The sequence below is a fragment of the Zophobas morio genome, unplaced genomic scaffold (genome assembly GCF_036711695.1).
Source record: "Zophobas morio isolate AGI-343-1 ecotype UQ-CSIRO unplaced genomic scaffold, CSIRO_AGI_Zmor_V1 ptg000002l, whole genome shotgun sequence".
NCBI classification, from domain to species: domain Eukaryota; kingdom Metazoa; phylum Arthropoda; class Insecta; order Coleoptera; family Tenebrionidae; genus Zophobas; species Zophobas morio.
This window is the reverse complement of record NW_026972107.1, coordinates 8947864-8972780: the sequence shown is the minus strand read 5'-3', so window position 1 is coordinate 8972780 and position 24917 is coordinate 8947864. Positions and strand designations below refer to the sequence as shown.

General features: G+C 37.4%; 1 protein-coding gene across 3 annotated transcripts in view; it reads left to right on the top strand.

Moving 5' to 3' along the window:
• The window catches only part of LOC135127320 (carbonic anhydrase-related protein 10), a 328805-nt gene that overhangs the window by 268962 nt on the left and 34926 nt on the right, over positions 1-24917 (top strand). For all 3 annotated transcript variants that reach the window (XM_064053776.1, XM_064053769.1, XM_064053764.1), the window contains 2 exons: positions 14210-14276; positions 14876-15030. In XM_064053776.1, coding sequence (XP_063909846.1) covers positions 14210-14276; positions 14876-15030 — 222 coding nt within the window. The remainder of the gene's footprint in view (positions 1-14209; positions 14277-14875; positions 15031-24917) is intronic.

The following is a 24917-nucleotide window of genomic DNA, read 5'->3' as shown; positions in this document are numbered from 1 at the left end:
ATTGACCCCGCCCACCCACCCTTTATTTTCTTGGAAGGAATGCCATTTGGCAATATCACTTTTATCTTAGCAAGTACTAGCCCCACCCGCCCGCCCTTTATTTTCTAAGAGGGTTAGTATCTGCTAAGATAAGACTGATTTTGGCAAATGAGATACCCTCTAAGAAAAGAGAGGGTGGATGGGCGGGGGTAGTAGCTGCTAAAATAATACCAATATTGGCAAATCACATACCCTCTAAGAAAATAGAGGGCGGGCGGGTGGGGCTAGTACCTGCCGAGATAAGACTTATTCTATCAAATGAAGTATTCTCTAGGAAATTTAATTACATTATTATAAGAAAATACACTAGAACCTCCAAAGCACTTTCAAATTCTTTCCAAACAGAAATACTTAGAACCTCAAGATTGTTTCAAATTTTTCAAAAAAAACGGAGTGCCAAAATTAACTCAATTATTCGTTTTATAATAGCACCTATAAGTCAGAAAAATATATAAATAATACCAGTCCAGCCCAAGACCTTCGCGTTATTAGGTCAACGTTTCACTGTTAAAAGATGTTATTATACAATTTGGGCTTTTCTTGCGAAACTTTGGATTTGCTAAACATTCAAGGCGAATTCATAAACCACAAGTACAGGAGTATGTTATTGTTGGATTTTTATTAGTTGAAATTAAATAAATGGACTGTATTTTTTACTTGTTTTTATTTTACTACCTCCGATGGTTACATTGCAACGATCCGTCTTACACTGCTAATGTCCATACAAAAAATGTCATGATATTAGGGGGGAAATAGCCCGTCCAAACCCCGCCGCCAGAGGTGGTGCGAGCCGCACTTCAGACGGCGGCCGCCTTAGAAGGTTGAAGATCCGCACACGTGCAGCTGCCTTACAAAGACACCGCCAACACGTGGAGGCCGCACCGACAAAATATAAAAAATGTCCTAAACATGCTCCACCCGTTGAAGTAAATAACTTCAAACTATCATGAATTAATGAAAACCTACCACTATTTACACAATTCAGAAACTAAATTGACCTTACAACAGTGTGATTAAATATACACATTGTTATCAAAAATATATGAAACTAAAACTATCAAGTGTAAACAACAAAATAAAATAAATTCGAATACAAAAACATTTAACGCATTCTGAAAAAAGTGTTCTATATGCGTCTCTAGTGACTCACTCACCAACACCTTTTTAATCGAGTACTCTGCTATCTCACTCCCGGTTTCACTCACTGACAGGTAATATGCATACCTTTTTAACTGAGCGCCTTGTCGTACCACTCGCGGTTTTCACTGTTAGTACCCATTCGGAGTTTTAGAAAAATTGATTTTATTTTAGTCACCAAGTTAAAGTATTGCGTTTCGACTTTATCGCGATCTTTATCATTTTCTGCTTCTAAATTAGCGGCGTAATTTGCGTCAGAAGCTTCTTGTAAAATTTCGATTTTTCCTTGGATTTCATTATATGTTTTGAAAATATTGGTTAACTCTGCCAGGCGAATTTCTAACAATAAAACGTCATCGGTATCTTTAAAGCGGTTTACCGCGGTTTCATGTCGCGTTATATTTCCCTTAATTTGCCTACGCTGCATTTTTAGCTCTTCTACGGTACTCATGTTTAATGAATATTAACAAAAAAACGCAAATTTACTTAGAGCGATGGCGATGTTTTTTGTGATATTTTAACCGATAATTGTTACCAAAGCTTGCTTAAATTAAAGGGAAACAATTGGACTGACCTTTCTTGATACTACAGTTGCGGATCGTTTTAAAACTCACGACGTGGTGGTATTTCCTCACTGGAACTGCTGCCCACTGCTTCCGTCGTTGTACGTGGTAGTGTTTCCTTACTGGAACTTTCTTGAAACTACAGCGGACCGTTTTTAAACTGACGACGTGGTGGTGTTTCCTCACTGGAACTGCTGCCCACTGCTTCCGTCGTTGTTTTTGTACCAGCAGTAGTGGTGTATCCTTACCGGAACTGCTGCCCACCCTTAATATTAGGTACACTGGCACGTTTTTTAAATTACGCTAGTTCGCGATCCGGGTCGAATGACCAAAAATGTTGGATTTTTATTAGTTGAAATTAAATAAATGGACTGTATTTTTTACTTGTTTTTATTTTACTACCTCCGATGGTTACATTGCAACGATCCGACTTACACTGCTAATGTCCATACAAAAAATGTCATGATATTAGGGGGGAAATAGCCCGTCCAAACCCCGCCGCCAGAGGTGGTGCGAGCCGCACTTCAGACGGCGGCCGCCTTAGAAGGTTGAAGATCCGCACACGTGCAGCTGCCTTACAAAGACACCGCCAACACGTGGAGGCCGCACCGACAAAATATAAAAAATGTCCTAAACAGTTATTTTATAAAATTTAAGTAACATTTACTATGAAAACTGTCGACGTGACGTCATCAAATTGTTCGTGAAGATGACACAATTTTGGTTAGCGTTTTGGTTAGCATTTTACCATCTAGACGGTATTCCTAAAATACTAAAAAAACGACACAGCCAAAGAGAAAAATGAAAACGGAAGACCTATTTTTTCATACTTCAGGAGTTTTGAAACGTCTAGAAAGCATAAAAGTAGCCATTATAGTAGTGGTTCGAAAGAAAACAAGATTCTTCCTCTACGAAATGTCAATGACATAATTTTAAAAACTCCCTTGGACATTCGTACGTCAAGTGCATATTATTAAACATCATAATGTCTACAAAAAACACTTCTGTTCTGTCTGCATTTGTATAATTTCACCGATATTTTTTATACCTTACAAATTCAAATTTATTTGATAATAAAAATCTTTAATGAAACATCATTTCCAGTGTGGATTCTTTAGTAATAAAATGTTAATTGTGTTAATTCGTCATTTTCGTTTTACACATCAATCTTCCCAGACAAGAATTATTACACGAATGTTCGCCCAAAGCATCCACATTTTGCCAAGAATCTCCAGCCTTACACCTAACTTTCCTGGACTATCACCCCTTGCGACTATTATGCTCCAAAAATATAAAATACAGACACGCGCGAGGAATTTTTATTCGATTTTAACAGCCCTCTCTCACCTGGACTGACTTCACGAAACCGAGATGTAAAATGAAAAAGACATCAGCTCTCTCATAATTAATGTTTATTCTGCCTAATGAGCGAAGGCGCACTTTTTTAATTGGCTTGAAGAACAAAACGATTCATACGTTTCCTCACCTTTTTGATTATGAATCCTCCTGGAAAAACAAATTCTGTGCACTCAGGAGATTCTTAATTGGCGTAATATAAACAAAACAGCTATAAAATATGAAGCGTGCAACAAGTATGCGTGTAGACGTATCTCGATTTATCTAAGATCAAGTTCTAAAAACTTCTAGAGGGATTAAAAACCCCCATAAAACCAAATACTTTGTAAAAGTTTTATTCTTGTTGTTTTAGTCTCAGGTCTGTTATAAAAATAAAAACGCCCTTAGCTTTAAAAATATAGCCACGAGTAAAGTTAATAACACAAATATTTTTAAGAATTTTGTATCGAAATATTACAGCATCATTTTCGCCTTTAGTTGCAGAGTCGCCGCTATAAAGCTGTGCAAGGAGCTCATGTGTATATTAAACTAGTTATGTGCCATAAACTCTAACCTCATTCAAGAGCTGACCAGCTATTAAAATAATTAAAGTCAGGATAATAGCACCTCGGGTAGCTGTTATAAATTTAAGATCTGTCTCAAATAGGGTTTAACGCTATGATAAATTTACGAACCCACTTGTCCTAATTAGCAATCACTAAAAAGTTCGATAATTTGTTCTCATTTAGTTGCTAATCATCTCGAGTCAGTTAAACACGCTCGCTCAAATTGTCACAACGCTTTTGCTAAGATAGACAATTTTGTGATTATGCAAACTCGATAAAACAAGATCAAAGCAAAATTTTACATTATGTAAAAGCTCAAAGTTCTGTGGTGGTCAATGGAACTTGAAATATATCAGTGCAGGCGACCCACACAGGACATTAAACATCAGAGCAAATTAACCCTAAATTAAATATGAAAGCAAAGAGATAAAAACAGAATTTTTGGTAATTACGGAATTACATACGTCATAACAAGTAGGAAAGCGGGAGATAATTCGGACCGGTGGAAATTTTATGTCAAATAAACTTTGAAGTCGTATTTGGAACGAGGGCGTGCGTTTTCGTTGTCTAATGTAAATACATTCCTGATTACAGAGATTATTTTGGCCAAAACTGGATTTTGAAACAGGTGTCAAAAACGTAAATGTAAAATATTTGTTGTTTACAAATTCGTCTTTAGTGTGGTAGAAACTTGACTCGATTAAGCATTTATGAAGTCCGTCGTAGTTGTTGCATAAATTAGGGTAATGAGCAAATGAGTATTTCAGTCGGAAGCCACGAATCTCCCAGCTCGTGCCCTCAGAGGGTTCACAATTCTTTCTTAGAGCAAAAACCATCATGGCTGACTCGGGACACGTTTTTGGCTTCAGTAGGTTGAGTTACTTTTTCATAGTCCGGAATAAGTTTCCACAAAGGAATTCAGGTGTTCGTTTCTTTGTTTTGTTTGTTAGCTGTGTCATCGGGGAGCGGTCAGTGTTAAATTCACTGGAGTACATTTCGGTCGACGGTATAACTGTGATATATTGCAAAACACCGTGACTAAAATCTGACTGTAGTCCTGTACAAATATTTACCACATGTTTTGTTAGCTGGCTTGTTTAACTGGAAAAGGCACCGCCTGGGGAAATCTTTGGGGACAACCCACTTTAAACAAATGGAATGCGGGAGTAGTGGCAGATTTCAAATAAATTGATGTTTACAATGGCACTTTGCTCTAGATGGGCGTGTTTGTCCAACAAAAATATTGTAGCCGGCTCAGATTAAAAATTGTCAATGTCGGCTACAATCTGTTACTTGCTGTAAACGTTGGACTGTCGAAATTTAATTGGATTTCGAGGCGTTTTTATTTGTGTAAAACTTCATTAATCAAGACAACCGCACGGCAAGGAACTAATAAATCTGAAAAAGTCATCCCGGAATTAATTACGCAATTTTAATTAGTTTCACCTCTGAGGTTCTGATGAATCAGTAACGACGACAGAGTTCATTATAAATACGCGACACTTGAACTTCCTCCTCTCCTATGTTAACTGCTACTGAAATACACCTAACTTATAATTAAATCCACTGATACCGACCATAATTTATGGCTGAACTTACATTGTCTGCATAAATCCGGAATGAAGAACCTAATGATGCCGTCATTGTTTTAAATTGGAGAAACCCGATTTTCTCCCGCTTCGCAATTCATACTAACATAATTTATATTTTGAACGTCTCAATCGTCCCGACAGGTCTAATGAGTTAATATCCTCCAATTATGGGGTATTAATTAAATTACTTCCCCTCTTCGAGACACAAGTGCTGTTATTTCGTACCACTCAAGAGGATTACACCGATGTGTACCGCTAATATTCTATCGATTAAACTTTAACATCACCTGTCATAATCGCCAGACCCCGACGAATGTGCCACAGTCTACCTATAATCGCTGATTTTCTCACCGTCTACTCCAATTAAAACTACAAGGATTAAAAAAACAACATCAAAAGTACCTTAACTTGAAAGCACGGGCTAAATAATGGAAGAATCTACCTGGTTCTAAATATAGCGGATTAGTTGGATGAAAAACTGGATACTTTTTAATCTCTCTTTTACTCTGCACGACATAAAGCATTATCCATAACCATTACCATTTTGCATGCATTAGACACAGCAGGTATTAGCTGCTTTTTACTTGTTTTTTAAAACACACATACGAGTTGTTCCAAATAACATCATAACTCAACATTGTAGACAAATTATTTGGACGAACATCACATATCATGTTTCCTTAAAATAAAATTTCTTTTATAATGTGGATGTTCGTCTTTCGCATCTGTTTCTCTTTTAACTTTATTGGATGGATAATTTTCTTATAAATATTAAAGCGGTAGCCAAACTTTATTTATGTGTCTCTTCCGAGAACTGATATTTTAAACTTTCGAACATTGTTGTGCTTGTTTCGGAATCTCCTACCTTCAGGTAAAGCAAACAAAAACAAAAACAATAAAACGAATAGTCGTCAGATTTTAAAATTATGTTTGAAATATCGTATAAATGGTAAAACGTTAACCAAAATTTGTCTAATTATCCCCACCAACAATTTGATGACATCACCTCAAAACGTTGCATGTTAAATACTATTTAGTTTTCTGCAATAACATACTTTTCTACACTTGTAGTTTAAAAAACTGCTTTGAGATTTTACTCTTGCTATACATATTTTGGTAAAACAATCAAAACTCCTCTCATGCACTAGATAAAAAAGATACTAAGGGGTATTAAAACTCTTTCAGTCTTTCTCAAAAACAAAACAAAAGGGGAATTTTTTTAAAAGCAAAACACAAGTGACTTCTAGAGTTCCTTCACGAATTTAAAATCAGACACTAAGTGACCCTAAGATACCCTCAAACTGTTTAAAATATGTAAAAAGCAGGAAATGTTTCAAACTTTTTCAAAAACAAAACACAGGAATTTCCGAGTTTTTTTTCTCAAAATCTTTGAAAAATGAAACACCAGGGGCTTTCAAGGTCTTTTTACAGTTTCGAAAAAAAAAATAATTCCACAAATTTAATTAATTCATTTAAATTTTGTATATTCTTCACTGCATAATTTGTCTCCAACACAGACTTAAAGAAATTTTAAAAAATGTACTTATGTCAGTATATATGTATAATTTTATATTTGGTCTTAAGTAATATTTACATGTTTAACAAAATTATGGTCATCACGAAAATACCGATCAAGCTACTAAGATCAGATTTTGCATTGACACAAACACATTTTTCCAAGAAACCATAAACTCAGAACAAGAAGCGGAATGATCGACGATCACAATTTTTTAACTGTTCTACCCCTCAGTCTGACAACGAATGAAAATTCATCACAATTGAGCTTAATTTTTGGCTTGTTTTTCTCCTAATATACATAATATTCTTTGAACACCATACTCGAAAACATGTTTTTTATTTCTGGTAGAGAAATAAGGATTTTGCAATTAAGCTCCGCCCTTTTGACTCACGACGAATAAAAAAATCATCACAATTGAGATAGGGCGAGTGGGCGGGGCTACTTTTTGGCTTTTTTTCTTAATATATTCAGTCATCTTTTCACAACAAGAAACTTAAAACATGTTTAAAATGGTAAATTTGTAAAGGGAAATATCGATTTTGCAATTAGGCTCCGCCCCTCGGTCTGACAACGAATGAAAAATTCATCACGATTGAGATCGAGACGGATGGGTGGGGCTTCTCTCTTGGTTTTCTTTTTTAATGAATTCATTTAGTTTTCTTTGTATAACACGATTACTTAAGATAAGAACATATTTCACATGGTAATCTCTCGTAGAAAAATAAGGATTTAACAATTAAGCTCCGCCCCTCGGGTTACGACAAATAAAAAAAATCATCAGAATTGAGATAGGGCGGGTGGGTGGGGATTTATATTTTTCTTAACATACATCTTTTCACAACAAGAAACTTAGAACATGGTTAAAATGGTACATTTTTGCAAGAAAATATGGATTTTGCAATTGGCGGAGCCTAATTGCAGAACCGATATTTCCTTATACAAATTTTTCATTTTAAACATGTTTTAAGTTTCATGTTGTGAAAAGACGTCTACACATATTAAAACAAAAAGGCAAAATGTACGCAAATATGGATTTTGCAATTAGGCTCCGCCCCTAGGTCTGCCAACAAATGAAAACTTTATTACTATTTAGATCAGGGCAGGTAGGGGTGGGGCTTAACCTTTGGTTTTAATTTTTTCTTAATATACATAGTATTCTTTAAATAACACGATATTTACATGGTAATTTCTTTTAGAAACTTTGCAATCAAATTCCGCTGCTTGGGCTCTCGACGATTAAAAAAAAACATCACAATTGAGATAGGGCGGGTGGGCGTGGCTTATATTTTGCCTTTTTTTTAATATACGTAGTCGTCTTTTCAGAACAAGAAACTTAAAACATGTTTAAAATGGTAAATTCTTGTAGACAAATATGGATCTTGCAGTTAAGCCCCTCGATCTTCCAGCGAATGAAAAATTCATCACAATTGTGAATTGAGATCGGGGCGGGTATAGGTGGGGCCTAAACTTTGGTTTTATTTTTTTATCAATATACATAAACAACACGGTACTCAAAGACATGTTTTTAATTTCTCGAAGCTCCTCCTCCTTGACTCACAACAAATAAAAAAAATCATCACAATTGAGATAGGGCGGGTGGGCGGGGCTACATTTTGCTTTTTTTTCTTAATATATGTAGACTAATTTCGACAACAAAAAAGTTGAAACATGTCTAAAATGGCAAATTTTTGTAGTAATTAACATAAATCCTCCACTTTTCTTCTACAAATACGGCAAAAGTTGAACATCAAAAGTTACTATCAACGGCAATTTGAAAACAGAATTTATATATGACAATTCTCAGCTGTAAAAGCAAGGTCAGCGGGGGCAGCAACTGTAGGCTCCTTTTTATTTATTTAAAAATCTAAAACCCTCTCGGGGGAGCCAAATGTCTTTTTTTTAATGTGAAGCCTTCTCGAGGTCCCAACTGTCTTTTATAAAAATGTAAAACTTTCTCGAGGGCCCCAAATGTCTTTTTTTATGTGAAACTTTCTCGGGGATCCCAACTGTCTTTTTTAAAAATGTAAAACCTTCTCACAAACCCCCAATGACTTTTTTTAAGAATGTGAAAACCTCTCGGGGGTCCTAATTGTCTTTTTTAAAAATATAAAACCTTCTCGGGTGCCCTAAATGACTTTTTTTAAGAATGTGAAACCTTCTCGGGGGTCCCAACTGTCAATTTTAAAAATATAAAACCTTCTCGGGGGTACCAACAATCTTTAATAAAAATTTAAAATCTTCCCTGGGGTCCCAACCGTCTATTTTAAAAATGTAAAACCTTCTCGGGGGCCCTAAATGTCTTTTTTTATGTGAAACTTTCGGGGATCCCAACTGTCATTTTTATAAATGTAAAACGTTCTCGCAGACCCCCAATGACTTTTTTTAAGAATGTGAAAACCTCTCGGGGGTCCTAATTGTCTTTTTTAAAAATATAAAGCCTTCTCGGGCGCCCCAAATAACTTTTTTTAAGAATGTGAAACCTTCTCGGGGGTCCCAACTGTCAATTTTTAAAATGTAAAACCTTCTCGGGGGTCCCAACAATCCTCAATAACAATTTAAAATCTTCCGGGGGGTCCCAACCGTCTATTTTAAAAATGTATAACATTCTCGGGGTCCCAATTAACATTTTTTAAAATGTAAAACCTTCTCGGGGGCCCTAAAGACTTTTTTAAGAATGTGAAACCTTCTCGGGGGTCCCAACTGTCAATTTTAAAAATATAAAACCTTCTCGGGGGTGCCAACAATCTTTAATAAAAATTTAAAATCTTCTCGGGGGCCCTAAATGTCTTTTTTATGTGAAACTTTCGGGGATCCCAACTGTCATTTTTATAAATGTAAAACCTTCTGGCAGACCCCCAATGACTTTTTTTAAGAATGTGAAAACCTCTCGGGGGTCCTAATTGTCTTTTTTAAAAATATAAAGCCTTCTCGGGCGCCCCAAATAACTTTTTTTAAGAATGTGAAAGCTTCTCGGGGGTCCCAACTGTCAATTTTTAAAATGTAAAACCTTCTCGGGGGTCCCAACAATCTTCAATAAAAATTTAAAATCTTCTCACGGGTTCCAACCGTCTATTTTAAAAATGCATAACATTCTCGGGGTCCCAATTAACATTTTTTAAAATGTAAAACCTTCTCGGCGGCCCTAAATGACTTTTTTAAGAATGTGAAACCTTCTCGGGGGTCCCAACTGTCAATTTTAAAAATATAAAACCTTCTCGGGGGTACCAACAATCTTTAATAAAAATTTAAAATCTTCCCTGGGGTCCCAACCGTCTATTTTAAAAATGTAAAACCTTCTCGGGGGCCCTAAATGTCTTTTTTTATGTGAAACTTTCGGGGATCCCAACTGTCATTTTTATAAATGTAAAACCTTCTCGCAGACCCCCAATGACTTTTTTTAAGAATGTGAAAACCTCTCGGGGGTCCTAATTGTCTTTTTTAAAAATATAAAGCCTTCTCGGGCGCCCCAAATAACTTTTTTTAAGAATGTGAAACCTTCTCGGGGGTCCCAACTGTCAATTTTTAAAATGTAAAACCTTCTCGGGGGTCCCAACAATCCTCAATAACAATTTAAAATCTTCCCGGGGGTCCCAACCGTCTATTTTAAAAATGTATAACATTCTCGGGGTCCCAATTAACATTTTTTAAAATGTAAAACCTTCTCGGGGGCCCTAAAGACTTTTTTAAGAATGTGAAACCTTCTCGGGGGTCCCAACTGTCAATTTTAAAAATATAAAACCTTCTCGGGGGTGCCAACAATCTTTAATAAAAATTTAAAATCTTCTCAGGGGCCCTAAATGTCTTTTTTATGTGAAACTTTCGGGGATCCCAACTGTCATTTTTATAAATGTAAAACCTTCTGGCAGACCCCCAATGACTTTTTTTAAGAATGTGAAAACCTCTCGGGGGTCCTAATTGTCTTTTTTAAAAATATAAAGCCTTCTCGGGCGCCCCAAATAACTTTTTTTAAGAATGTGAAAGCTTCTCGGGGGTCCCAACTGTCAATTTTTAAAATGTAAAACCTTCTCGGGGGTCCCAACAATCTTCAATAAAAATTTAAAATCTTCTCACGGGTTCCAACCGTCTATTTTAAAAATGCATAACATTCTCGGGGTCCCAATTAACATTTTTTAAAATGTAAAACCTTCTCGGCGGCCCTAAATGACTTTTTTAAGAATGTGAAACCTTCTCGGGGGTCCCAACTGTCAATTTTAAAAATGTAAAACCTTCTCGGGGGTCCCAACAATCTTTAATAAAAATTTAAAATCTTCCCGGGGGTCCCAACCGTCTATTTTAAAAATGTATAATCTTCTCGGGGTCCCAATTAACATTTTTTAAAAATGTAAAACCTTCTCGGGGGCTCTAAATGACTTTTTTTAAGAATGTGAAACTTTCTCGAGGGCGCCAAATGTCTTTTTGTAAGAATGTGAAACCTTTAATGAAAAAAAGAGTGCATCGACTCAGGGACGCAAAGTTGGGGTTGTCAATCTATATAAATTAAACACGTATACTTGGCGAAGTCATTAATTTTCTCTTAAAAAAATAATAAAAACCAGAGATATGTCGCATTTTTATTTTTTGGACAAAATGATGATTAATGATGATGACTGGGTAAATTAAAGTAAATATCCACGTATTGTCAATTGTTGTTTATTATAAAACATACTTTTTTTATTTATTTATCATATAGAAATATCATAATTAATTACATTAATAATAGTAGTAGTAGTAGTAGTTCTGAAATGAGTAATAAAGCCTGTGAAAACGGCATTAATTGTTGTACCTAATTTAGTCGTTAGAACAGTCAAACGAACACATTTTATTAAAAAGTTGTAACATAGACCGTAGCGCCTTCTCGATCACGTCCACGCTACTCTCGCGCTCCCACTCCACTCGGCCCAACCTCGCTCGAGTTGCTAGTTACTACCGCTACGAACAGAAGGCGCTGCCCGTCAACGCCTACGCACACTAATCGCCTCACCGCAATACACCTGGATGCCAGAATAATTGCTCAAGCAATTTCTGCACTCTGTTCCGAGAGTTTTCTGTGCATCACTTCTGCATCCTGAGGGTCGTTGTGGTCTAGATACTCTTTGAATTTTGTCAGTGGATGCAGGTTGTGTTCTCTTAGAGCATCCTGGGGGTCCTAAGAGACGGAATCAGCACCACTCTCTGAGCCGTTTCATGTACATATTGCTTGATAGTTTATTTCTCTCTCTCTTTTTCTATAGTGCAGCGTTACATGCCAATGTTCAGACTCAGTTCAGACCGGTGTCGGTGACCTCGACACCCACACCGACACCGAGTTTGAGCTCGTAGCTCGAACTCGACATCCTATTCCGGCGCGCGTCGTATGCGTGTTCTATAAAAGAAAGAAGTCAAAACTCCAAAATTAAAAAGTATTTGTGGGACTGCACTTCAGAAATTCGCTTGAAATAACTTTCTACCAATTTTTTAAATAAGAATGTTAAATTTTCTCAATAGAAAAAATACAATTTTTTAATTACAGAATTCACATAGCATAACACAATGTAAAAACACTGGATGATTCTATTCAAAATCCCCGATGAGATCATTTCGTCGCGAAAAGTTTATAAACAATAAAATTAGTATAAAACGAAACTTTTTGTTCGTCTGTTGCTCCCTATTTATTTTTATTTTTTCTTTCAAACATTTCAAGTTTAATAAAATCGTTGTGACGAAAGTGCTTTACGACATCATTACTCAGTAGAAGAAAAACACTACACGTATCCGAGACAAAACAAACGTACAAACCTGTTTAATTTGTTTACAGATTAACACAACTGCTAAGACCCGGCGGTCGGTCAAATTATTCATTTCAAAGAAGATTTTTACCTCTTTAACATAACTCGGTCCCCGCTTTACGTCCTACACAAATTTTGATGGTTCATTTTCTCACCCTCGCCCCTAATTAAAACTTTAAGCATCAAAATAAAAACACAGTTCGCCAGCCCCCCGAGCTTCTTTATTATAAAAACAATTAAGTCGAAATGATATTAAAATCAGCGAAATGCCATACGAAAGGCACGTGATGTTGTATATAACTCACCGGCAGCTGTAATGAAAAACGCAATTATAATAAAGGTACACGGAGAGAAATTTGCATGATTACTCGGTGGCTTAAAGAGTGTTTTAAAAGTTGGACTACAATACAATTTGCATAACAAGAAGGGCGTTCTACTTACAGCCACTTTCGTTTATGTCTCTCTAGCCACTTGAACCTTAAAGATATGGCAAATTGTATCGTAATTTAACGGCGATTTTTGGCTAAAAGTAGATTACAAATTAGTCCATGCATATTTACTGTGCTTTTAGACTTAAGACAGAAGACCTTTTAGAAAGAATGCATATTTATGAGTTTCTGCCAGTTTTATTATTTTCACTCAAGGAGCTCATGTTAGTTAATGGTATGACATAAAATCACTTTACTGCCAGAAGTACCGACCTGTTAAATCCAAAAATAAACTACCATGTGTTTTTCGAATGTTAGCAATAAATTTTGCTCGTACGAAACAATTAAAGTGTTTAATGAGAACGTTCAAGCTCGCCTTGTCATCGACACGAGACTTGTTTTTACGGAAGAGACAACGACTAAAACAAAATTTACAAAAGAAACTTACATTTGAGTCAAAGAAGTTATATTAAATTTTTTCCTCTGGCAAAAAATTATCAAAGTGGAGAAGTCGACTCCGTGTACGGATCTTCGGATCACGCTTTTATTCGTGTCTTGTCAAATTTATTTGTTCTTAAACTTTAGGTAAAAGCGGAACGTCGAAAAAATAAATGGTATAATTTATGAGGCTTCAGGCGGAACCACTAGTATGGCATAATAATTCAGAATAACCCGGCGCATCCACCTTTTATTTAACTAAAAGATTTTTGCGAAATTTCGAGTTAGAGCGAACCATACATATTGACATTTAGATCGGATTCCCCAGAGGTTGTTAATTTTAATCCGTTTCATCCAATAATTAATGCAATAGTAAATAAAACTTGCCGGTCAATGGATCAACAAACACAATTATTCTAAAAGCAGAAATGTTGACTGAAACAAGCAACAATTTTGTGTTTACTATTAGAATACGGAAATACAGGTTTCTTATTTCCTTTGTGTGGGTGGGGTGAAAATTTCCCAAAATATCAAATCCACTAAACAACAAGAGTGGCATTAATTTAATTAAAATTGTGTGTCAGGAAAATAGAAAACGACAATTTTTAATATCCTCTCAAGGAGTCCTAAGAGAAATAAATTCTTTAACACCGAGACGACTCTTTAGATCAATATTTCTCTCCAGTTTTGTTTTATTTAAACTCGCAATGACAGTTTCATCGAACTCCGCTTTATGAAACTATAACGGCATTCCTCACCCCGTCTCGAATTCTTCCATTCAATCTAGCTTTATTAAAAATATCTCAATAACGTATCTATTGTTTCAGATGGGCGACTTGTCGAATCCCGAACTTAGGATATTAACTGATCAATTAGAAAAAATCCGTTATGGAGGTAAGTCGCACGATTACAATTTCTAAAGCTTGTTTATTTTCCACCTATCTTCCTCCATTACCCTCACAACATGAAAAACACTAAAAGAAATCGCTCTTTCAACTTTAGACCCGAGATGTTTCCTTCCGATTCCTTTCAGCACACACACAAAACCGCAAAATAAACCTCTTACAAATTCAAAACATTAATGTTGACATATAATTTGAATAAGGGCGAGCCCTCGCGTGAAAAAGCCACGCGCATGTAACACCCCCTATTCAAGCACCCTCGCTTTCTATGCCTATATCTTCTTCAACGAGGTGGTGGCGTGAGACCGAGCGGACCACGCCTCCTGGAGCGACAAACTGTGCAAAAATTTCACACAAGTAAAAAAACACGAATTTTGCTTTCATTTTCAATTTTACGGACGATTTTGTCGCTTCGTCAAAAAAAAATCTGCACAAATTTTGTAGTTGTGGCTGAAGCCACTTAAAGTAAAAGTGTGGTCAGTTCGGCAGCACTTCACCCCCGCCACATCTGTGAGGTTTAACCGCCCCTGTTACAATTTAAATCACTTTAATCACACTCAAGAATCCTCGTCTGATTTGCCTTTTCCTCAGGGGATGAAGTCGAAGTGAAGCGTCTTTCGGTGAGAGGTCTCCTTCCCGAAACCGACTACTACATGACGTACGACGGTTCCACAACTATGCCGGCCTGCCACGAGACCGTCACATGGTTGATCCTCAACAAGCCTATTTACATCACCAAGCAACAGGTATGTAGTGGTGTGACATTTAACACCCCCATAACGCCCCAACGACGGCGCAAATCTGTTTACTGCTGTGGACTGTCATACGCGGTTACTGGAGGGCTGCATGGGAAGAATGGAATTTTAATAAGTAGTAGACGCGGAACGAAAATAAGCCTATGAGGAATTTTAAACCCTTTGTAAACGTGGGTTTTATAGGGTTGTCTTGACAGATTTTGATATAATTTTCAGCTATCTCCGAATCAAAAATGTAATCGTATTATTTACTTCAAAATTAATATTTTACGTCACAAATATTTATCGAAACACAAAATCATATTTACTGTGCTTCATAGACAAGGGAAGTTCTGTATAACTAAATTTATAATTATTAGATATTCCACTAATTTTCAAATCAGAGTTCTTGTTACTTTCGGATGTATTTAAATAATTTAACACATTTCTATATTGGGAATTCAAGAAGGAGCAAATTACCAAGTTCTCAAAGTTACAATGAAGTTATTTCGTGATTGTAAAAGTCGGATCAATACTATAATTTTCCAAAATAAATTTCTCTCCAAGATTTTTTGTTGAAAACCATGGCCTGTGACGTTACCAACTGGGTACAACAGCGCTCTACTATATCCACACACGGACTTAAGGTCAATTATAATCTAGTTATAATTGTTTTTAAGATGGTAAAATGGATTTTTATATAAGCCAAATTATGTTTGAGATTCTTTTGTTGGAAATAGTCTGCATTTCGACACTGTGGGGTCAAATTCTACAATAACCTGAAATGTTTCATTAATTTAGAATTACACAACAAAATTATTAATAGAAATAAACGAACCTTTTTTATATATGATCGCAGTAATACATTGTTGCTTCAATCCATGAACCCCATCAGGTTATGGAGGCAACAAACAATCCGGTAAAGCTTCACGGAACGCTTGGATCCTTAAGTGAGATTTAAGATATACTTTCTTTACGTTGGAAATTAAATCATTGACTTTTCATATTGATTCCGCATAACTTCATTTTTAACTTTTTTTCTTAACATATATACTTTTCTTTCGTCAACATCATGCTTAAAAACATGCTTCACCTGGTAGTTTCTTGTCGAGAAATAAATATTTTGCAATTAAGCTCCGCCCCTCGGCTCACAACGAATAAGAAAATTCGTCACAATTGAGATGAGGGCGGGTGGGCGGGGTTTGTATTTTGCCTTTTTTTTCTTATATGTACGTAGTTTTCTATTCACGACAAGACACTGAAAACTTTTTAAAATGGTAAATTTGTGGAGAAGTGTGGGAGATAAAATTTACCATTTTAATAGTATATTACATACCGAGGCGGAAAGTATTCCATTACTGTCGAGAGAACTATAGTTTACCGAGAGGCGCAGCCTCGAGGTGAACTAGTTCTCGAGACATAGGAATGGTACTTTTGCCGAGGTTTGTATGCTATTTTATTCACAATCGTTTTAATTATAGTTTTAAAATAAAATAAAAATGTCCTAATTTAAAACTTTGATTTCTATTTAATATGAGTCACTCAGCAGGCGTTGGAAAATACAAAAATTGACATAACTTGACAGTCTTCACCATAAGCTCTCCTTATAGTTATTTATAATCGCTGATTTCCATCTATCATTAATTACACATACGTAACGTTTTAAGGTCGAAAGTGACATTCATTTCCATCTCTTGGGTGGAAAGTGACAGTTACTTTCAGCTCTTGGGTGGAAAGTGACAGATAAGTGACATATGTCACTTTCCACCCTTGAGATTGAAGTGAAGTATGTAATAGCTCACTTCCAAACTTTTAAAAAGTTTGAAAGTTTCACATTACTGACCGATTGTGAATAAACATGTTTTCAGTCTTTTGTTACCATGAGTATGTATATTAAGAAGAAGAAAAAATTCTAACTATAAACCCCCCCACCCGCCCTGTCTCAATTGTGGCGATATTTATTTATTCGTTGTGAGCAAGCAGACGGAGCTTAAGTGCAAAATTCTTATTTTTCTACGAGAAATTACCAAAATGATCGCAATAATATATTGCTGCTTCAATCCATGAACCCCACCTTGTCAGAACAGGTTCTGGAGGCAACAGACAATCCGGTAAGGCTTCACGGAAGGCTGGATCCTCAAATGAGCTTTAAGAAATATTTTCTTTACATTGGAAATTAAACCATTGACATCTTCAAATGGATTCCGGATAACTTCAGCTACTAACTTTAGACAACGAATGAAGAATTCATCACAATTGAGGTCTGGGTGGGCGGGTGGGGCTTATTTTTAACTTTTTTTTTAATATAATTGCAATTATTACCCCTAGATTCACGATGAATAAGAAAATTCATCACAATTAAGATGAGGGTGGGTGGGCGGGGTTTGAATATATGTTGCCTGTTTTTTTCTTATATGTACGTAATTTTTTATTCACGACAAGAAACTGAAAACTTGTTTAAAATGGTAAATTTGTAGAGAAGTATGGGAGACCAAATTTACCAATTTAAAAATGTTTTCAGTCTTTTGTTGTGAAGATTATGTACATTAAAAAGAAAAAAAAAGTCAAACCAAGTTAGTTCTCAAATTCAAATGATTAGACAATTATGGACGGAAAATGTAAATTTAAACAAAAATTTAATAGTCCTATTCAATTGATGATGAAATATTCGTCGGAATGATTGAATAGTCAAACGAGGTACTTACCGAAGTTCGACTCAAATTGTCCTAACAGCCTCGTCCGAAGAGATAACTTACAGGTAGTTCTCTTGGGCCCCAATTTTACCACAATGTTTAAAGAAGCGCAGTCGGTAGTCCGGTCCTGTAGTCCCCACTCCGCCGCACACATACTGCGTGGAGCGTCTCATGAGTCATTAGTTTAAAGTGACAAAGGACGATCGCAATAACATACATAGATAACGTGGGGTTTACAAAGTGAGTTCTGGGTTGGGTGGGAGTTATCTCTTCGGACGAGGCTGTTAGGACAATTTGAGTCGAACTTCGGTAAGTACCTCGTTTGACTATTCAATTGTCCAACACAGCCTCGTCCTCAAGATAACTTACAGGTAGTCGTTGAAAGACATTGCGATCGGAGGAAATGCAACAGATTTAATGTCTTTAGAAATAAAAGGGGACATTATATAATTGAAAGAACAGCCGCAGCAAACGTCGTGGATTGACCCAGTGGTCGATTATAAAATTTAGCAAAAACACCAGAGGCTTCTGACCAACCTACGGTTTTCTGGATGACGTCTACCGGAACCCCCTTCCGATGAGCAGCTGATGATGCCGCGTGGCGGGTGGAGTGGGCTGTATATTGCCCGATGTTAATTCTCGAATCTTGTAATATCCGTTGTACCCACTTGCTGATAGTTTGCTGGCGGCAGAGTACGGCGGCTTGGTGGTCAGAAGGAGTTGGTCTTCACCATTACGCATAGCCGCTGTATTTTGCAAGTATAATTGTAAAAAACTTGCAACGCACAAGTTGGGTTTATCCGGAAAGAAGGGGATGTACAAACATTTTTGTTCATTCGTACGAAAAAATGTCTTAGTTTCATCCACAATAACTACTTGAATCCGGTCGGTGATATGAATATTGGAGACACGAATTAGGCTAAGAGTTTGGAGGCGCTCGGCTGTTATTAATAAGAGCAGGGTGCATAGTTTCCGGGTAAGATTCCGCAAGGAAACGTTTCCCGGAGCAAACTCAGTTGTGTGGAGATAAGCTAGGACGATGGCAGGGTCCCAGGTGAATTTGTATTTTGGTTGCAGTGGTCGCAAACGCGTGATACCCTTCAAGAAGCGTCGAATATTTTCGTCGGCACCCACAGTATTTGCTAGGATAAGCGATAATGCAGATCTGTGGGAGTTAAAAGTCCCATAGGCCGCTGACTGAGTGTTGAAAATCTGTGTAAGGAAACGAAGAGCTTCTGTTGGCCCCGAAGAAAAAGGAGAGATCTTCTCTTCTGCACAAGATTGCCACCATTTGCGATACGTACTATTGTACTGCTTGATTGTAGAGGCATACAAAGACTTTAGGAGGATTGGGATCGACTCCGCGGTTATTCCTTTGAGGAGGAACGCTTTCCGGACAACTTGCAAGCAACTAGGGTAAGATTCGGTGATAAGCTGGAAAACACGGATATATTAATACCGCTTGTAATACATAAGGGATCTGAGATAAGCCGTCTTTGGAAGAGTGGAAACCAGCTTTGCACTGGCCAATGCGGTACCACTACAATGCCCTCAGCTTGGTCGGCAAGTATCTTATTTAAGACTCGAAGAACCATGCTAAATGGAGGGAAGGCGTAGAAGGATAGAGATTGTCATGATACCGTAAATGCGTCAACCGCAACGGGTGCAGGGTCAGGCTTCTAAGAATGTACTTGCTGCACTTTGTGTTTTCGTATATAGCAAATAAGTCTATGTCCGGAGTTCCAAAGTTCTGACATACGAGTTCAAAAGTTGATAGTGATAACGAAATGTCGCTTTCCGTTGGTAGTTTACGGGATTCTATATCTGTGACAACATTATCTAGGGAACTTATATACGCTGCGTATACAAAGAGATCACGAGTTTCGCACCAAGTCCAAATTTGACATGCTAAGTGACAGAGCTTAGGGCACTGAATACTGCCCATCCGGTCGATATACGAAAGGGCTGTGGTATTATCACACCTAATGAGAATGCTAATCGCAGCACGATCGGTAACAAAGAACTTTAAGGCGTAAAATATCGCCATCAATTCAAGGAAGTTAATATGTTCGGGTTTGTGGTGTAATGACCACCAACCATTAGTAGTCTGACCATTGCAGGTGGTCCCCCAACCCGTAAGAGAGCTATGGGTAAAAATTTCAAGATCGTAAGTGTCACTGCGTATATTATTGTCACCAGACCAAATATTGGATGACCACCAGGAGAAATCCTGCAAGGACAGAGACGAAATGCTCATCCGAGCGTCATAATTGTTATGGTGCATCTGAAGCGCTAAGAATTTATCTCCTTCTAATTGTTTCGTGTAAAGCCAACCCTTTTTAACGGCGGGGCAAACTGAACATAAGAGTCCTAAAAATTGAGCTAATGTGCGAATCCGGAGAGTTGCGGCCGAACGAATGTTCTGAAGCATGACAAAGATTTTTTGTCGTTTCTTAAACGGCAGTTCAATCCGCATGGATTGTGTATTAAAAACAAAACCTAAGAGCTTACAAATGGATTTTGGCTTTAACAAACTCTTTTCGTCGTTAATAATAAAGCCAAGTGAATGCAGTAACTGGACAGTAAAGGCCGTGTCAGACTTCCTCTGTTCAAATGTCTCCGAGAGTAGAAGGAAATCGTCTAGGTAATTGACACAAACGAATCCTTTGCTACGTAAAAGATGTAGGATAGGTTTAATGAGCTTGGTGAAGACAAATGGGGCGGTGCATAAGCCAAAAGGCATACAAACGAACTCAAATAGGTGGCCTTCGAACTGAAACCGTAGGTATTTGGTAAAGTTTTTGTGAACTGGTATTAAAAAATAAGCATTTTTCAGATCAATGGTCGACAGTACCCAGTCCTGTTTAATAAGCCGAGAAACCGTTCGTATGTCCTCCATTTTAAAGTGAGGAGGTTGCAGAAAGGTGTTTAAGTTCTTAAGGTTCAGAATAAAACGGTTGTTGCCATTTGCTTTTTGAACAAGAAAGTATGGTGAAAGAAACTGATTGGAACAGGGTGAACAAATTCGAACTACACCCTGATCTAGTAGCTCATTTATCGCTATAACCATGCCTCTCTTCTGTCTATTTGCAAATGTTACAGAATGGGCAGACGTGTGTTGAAACGGCTTAGTGATAAAGGGGAGTTTATAACCCTTTAACCAGTCCAAAACTAACTGATTATTCGTGATGATACTCCAGCTCATAAAACCGGGAAAGCCGGTCCGCGGGAGTACTCACCTCTAGTTCCTGCGGTGGTTGGGCTGGATCCGAACTGGACGCCCCTGCTGTCTCTGCGACGTCGGGTGACGCCGAGACGGGCCCCCGCGAGGGTGGCTGCATTGGTTTGTCCCCCCCCCCCCCTTTTTTTTTTTTTTTTTTTGCTGAAGGGCCAGCAGGGAGGCGGGTAGTAAGCAGCGACGTCGACGGGCTTTGGCTGCCTTAAGGCGTTCACCTAACTCGTTCCCAAATAGGTAAGCATCCGTCGGAGCTTGTTGTAAGGTTTCTTTTTTTTTTTTTTTTTTTTTGTGTTAATACTGTTCAGGATATTGTGCCGCCGAGATTGAGTCAGGTGGTAGAACGAGTCAGTGATTATTTTGGCCGCATCTGACAAAAGTGCTAGTAACTTGTCTGGTGGTGGGCTGGGCATGGGTTGCAACAGCAGGTGCATAGCTTGTCCCAGAGGAACCAGGCCGAGACCAAGCTGAGTTTGGGTCAAACTGGCGGCGCGATCTTTTCGCCCCACTACAAGTGGCAAGGCGGGACGTAGTTCGGGGTTAAGCAGGGGTGCCTGCAAAGCGGCACAATTGGCTGGCACAGTATATTTCTGTTTGAGCTCTTTCTTCACCACAGTATCCAGACCATGAGTGAGGAAATGGGTCCAGCGACTAGCAAGGGCTGTATGGAAGGACAACTCGCTGGTTGCCAGTGCCGACGGATCGGCGCCGAGGATGTCTAAAATTTCCGCCTCCAGGAGTGGGTCTTGCACAACTAGCGTGCCCGCAGAAAGAGCTACGGCTCCATGGGGGGAACCAAGTCCACTATCCTCAGCAGAAGCGCCTTCAGGTGTGTGTGGCAGCGGAGAGTGCTCCGCGGAACGTGAGTCGCCGATATTGTCGGTCGACGTAGCACGAAAAATAGCAGAGCCGACAGCAGGTGTGCTGTACGGGTGCGAGCGATGACTCGGTGAGCGGCGTGTTCGATCACCGTGGGTGACTCGAAACCACGCCGCCGGTGAAACGTCGCCGGTGTGATCGGTCGACGTAGCATGAAAATTAGTGGAGGCGGCAGTAGCGTGGGCACTGCGCGACCTCGATCTACGGTGTACAGGATATCGCAAGCGGCGTGCGCGCTCTCGGTGGGTGACGCGGGAACGCTCCGCCGAATGTGAGTTGCGGCTGCTGCGAGACCTTGAGCGAGAACTGCGTGTTCTTGCACGACTTCGCCTGGTCGAAGGGGATCTATCCGGCCGATGGCGACGGTCTTTTCGCTTCCGCTGGCAGCGGCGCTCGAGGACGCGTAGACGTCGCTCGAGCGCTTTGCGGGAAGTCACAGAGTCCGAAGAATCCAACGGAGGATGGTGACCGGACGGCATTGTCGTGTTGGCTATAAGAGAATGCTGAAAGAGTGGTTAGTAAAAGAAATTACCTAAACAAGCGCGGTTTGCTGTGACGCCGTGGGCAAATAAACACGACGAACAGCGAAGCGTGGTAACGTCTTGGGCACAAGAGGACGAATGGCTCATGAGACGCTCCACGCAGTATGTGTGCGGCGGAGTGGGGACTACAGGACCGGACTACCGACTGCGCTTCTTTAAACATTGTGGTAAAATTGGGGCCCAAGAGAACTACCTGTAAGTTATCTTGAGGACGAGGCTGTGTTGGACAATTAATCTCTTCAACTTACCAACTGCACTATACAAAAAGGGGTTAAAGTAAAATTAAAATTTCAGGACAGAGTAAGTGAAAAATTAATACGTATCCTGAAAAAGTAGGTTTTTTGTTTTGTTGTTACAGCGATTTAAAAATTAAATTTTCTCGAATTCGATTTTTCAACTTTTCGTCATTTTTTTATTAACATTTCAGCATATCTTCTGCTTTTGTATAATAGTTTTACACTTTAGTCAATCCTTAACATGTTACTAAATTTCATGCACTATTAATTTTCTTAAAAACGTCTTGGAGTTTGATATTCTTATAGAATTTTATATAATTTTCAACAAAAACAATGAAAAATAAAATATTTATATACAGACAACGAATAAACAATTCATCACAATTGAAGTCTGGGTGGGCGGGTGGGGCTTATTTTTAACTTTTTTTTTCTTAACATAATTGCAATTATTACCGCTAGGCTCACGACGAATAAGAAAATTCATCACAATTAAGAAGAGGGTGGGTGGGCGGGGTTTGTATATATTTTGCATGTTTTTCTTATATGTACGTAATTTTCTATTCACGACAAGAAACTGAAAACTTGTTTAAAATGGCAAATTTGTAGACAAGTATGGGAGATAAAATTTACCAATTTAAAAATGTTTTCAGTCTTTTGTTGTGAAGATTATGTAAATTAATAAGAAAAAAAAGTCAAATCAAGTCAGTTCTCAAGTTCAAAACATTAGACGATTATGGACGGAAAGTGTAAATTTAAACAAAAATTTAAGAGTCCTATTCAGTTGATGATGAACTTCTCGTCGGAATGATTAACCTCTTCAACTTACCAACTGCACTATACAAAAAGGGGTTAAAGTAAAATTAAAATTTCAGGACAGAGTAAGTGAAAAATTAATATGTATGCGGAAAAAGTAGGGTTTTTGTTTTGTTGTTACAGCGATTTAAAAATCAATTTTCTCGAATTCGATTTTTCAACTTTTCGTCATTTTTTTATTAACACTTCAGCATATCTTCTGTTTTTGTATAATAGTTTTACACTTTAGTCAATCCATAACTTCTTACTAAATTTCATGCACTATTAATTTTCTTAAAAACGTCTTGGAGTTTGATATTCTTATGGAATTTTATATAATTTTCAACAAAAACAATGAAAAATAAAGAATATATATATAGACAACGAATGAAGAATTCATAACAATTGAGGTCTGGGTGGGCGGGTGGGGCTTATTTTTAACTTTTTTTTTTCTTGACATAAACGCAATTATTACCCCTAGGCCCACGACGAATAAGAAAATTCATTACAATTAGGATGAGGGTGGGTGGGCGGGGTTTGAATATATTTTGCCTGTTTTTTCTTATATATACGTAATTTTTTATTCACGAGAAGAAACTGAAAACTTGTTTAAAATGGTAAATTTGTAGACAAGTATGGGAGATAAAATTTACCAATTTAAAAATGTTTTCAGTCTTTTGTTGTGAAGATTGTGTAAATTAAGAAGAAATAAAGTCAAATCAAGTCAGTTCTCAAATTCGAATGATTAGACAATTATGAACGGAAAGTGTAAATTTAAACAAAAATTTAAGAGTCCTATTCAGTTGATGATGAACTTCTCGTCGGAATGATTAATCTCTCCAACTTACCAACTGCACTATACAAAAAGGGGTTAAAGTAAAATTAAAATTTCAGGACAGAGTAAGTGAAAAATTAATATGTATCCTGAAAAAGTAGGGTTTTGGTTTTGTTGTTACAGCGATTTAAAAATTAAATTTTCTCGAATTCGATTTTTCAACTTTTCGTCATTTTTTTATTAACATTTCAGCATATCTTCTGCTTTTGTATAATAGTTTTACACTTTAGTCAATCCTTAACTTCTTACTAAATTTCATGCACTATTAATTTTCTTAAAAACGTCTTAGAGTTTGATATTCTTATGGAATTTTATATAATTTTCAACAAAAACAATGAAAAATAAAAAATATATACATACAGCGTGTTATTGAAAGGTACGTACAAAATGAAATCGGCAATTTATCTCGAAGTATGGGTGCTAAAATTAAAAAAAAGTTCTGGTAAAAGTGTTCTCCTTTTAGAGATAAAAATTATTAAAATTTATGTCCAAATTTGTTGTACGCCTCTGATAAAAAGATCATTTTTCGTTTCTATAGCAACATTTAGTCTTGACAAAAGTTTTATTGTTACAGTTGCTAGGATTTACTAAAATAAATTAATTTCACCTATTTATTTTTCAGTAGCGCCTAAAAAGGTTGGATAAGGGTTAATTTTCCCCTTATAATTTTGATAACACAAAATAAGT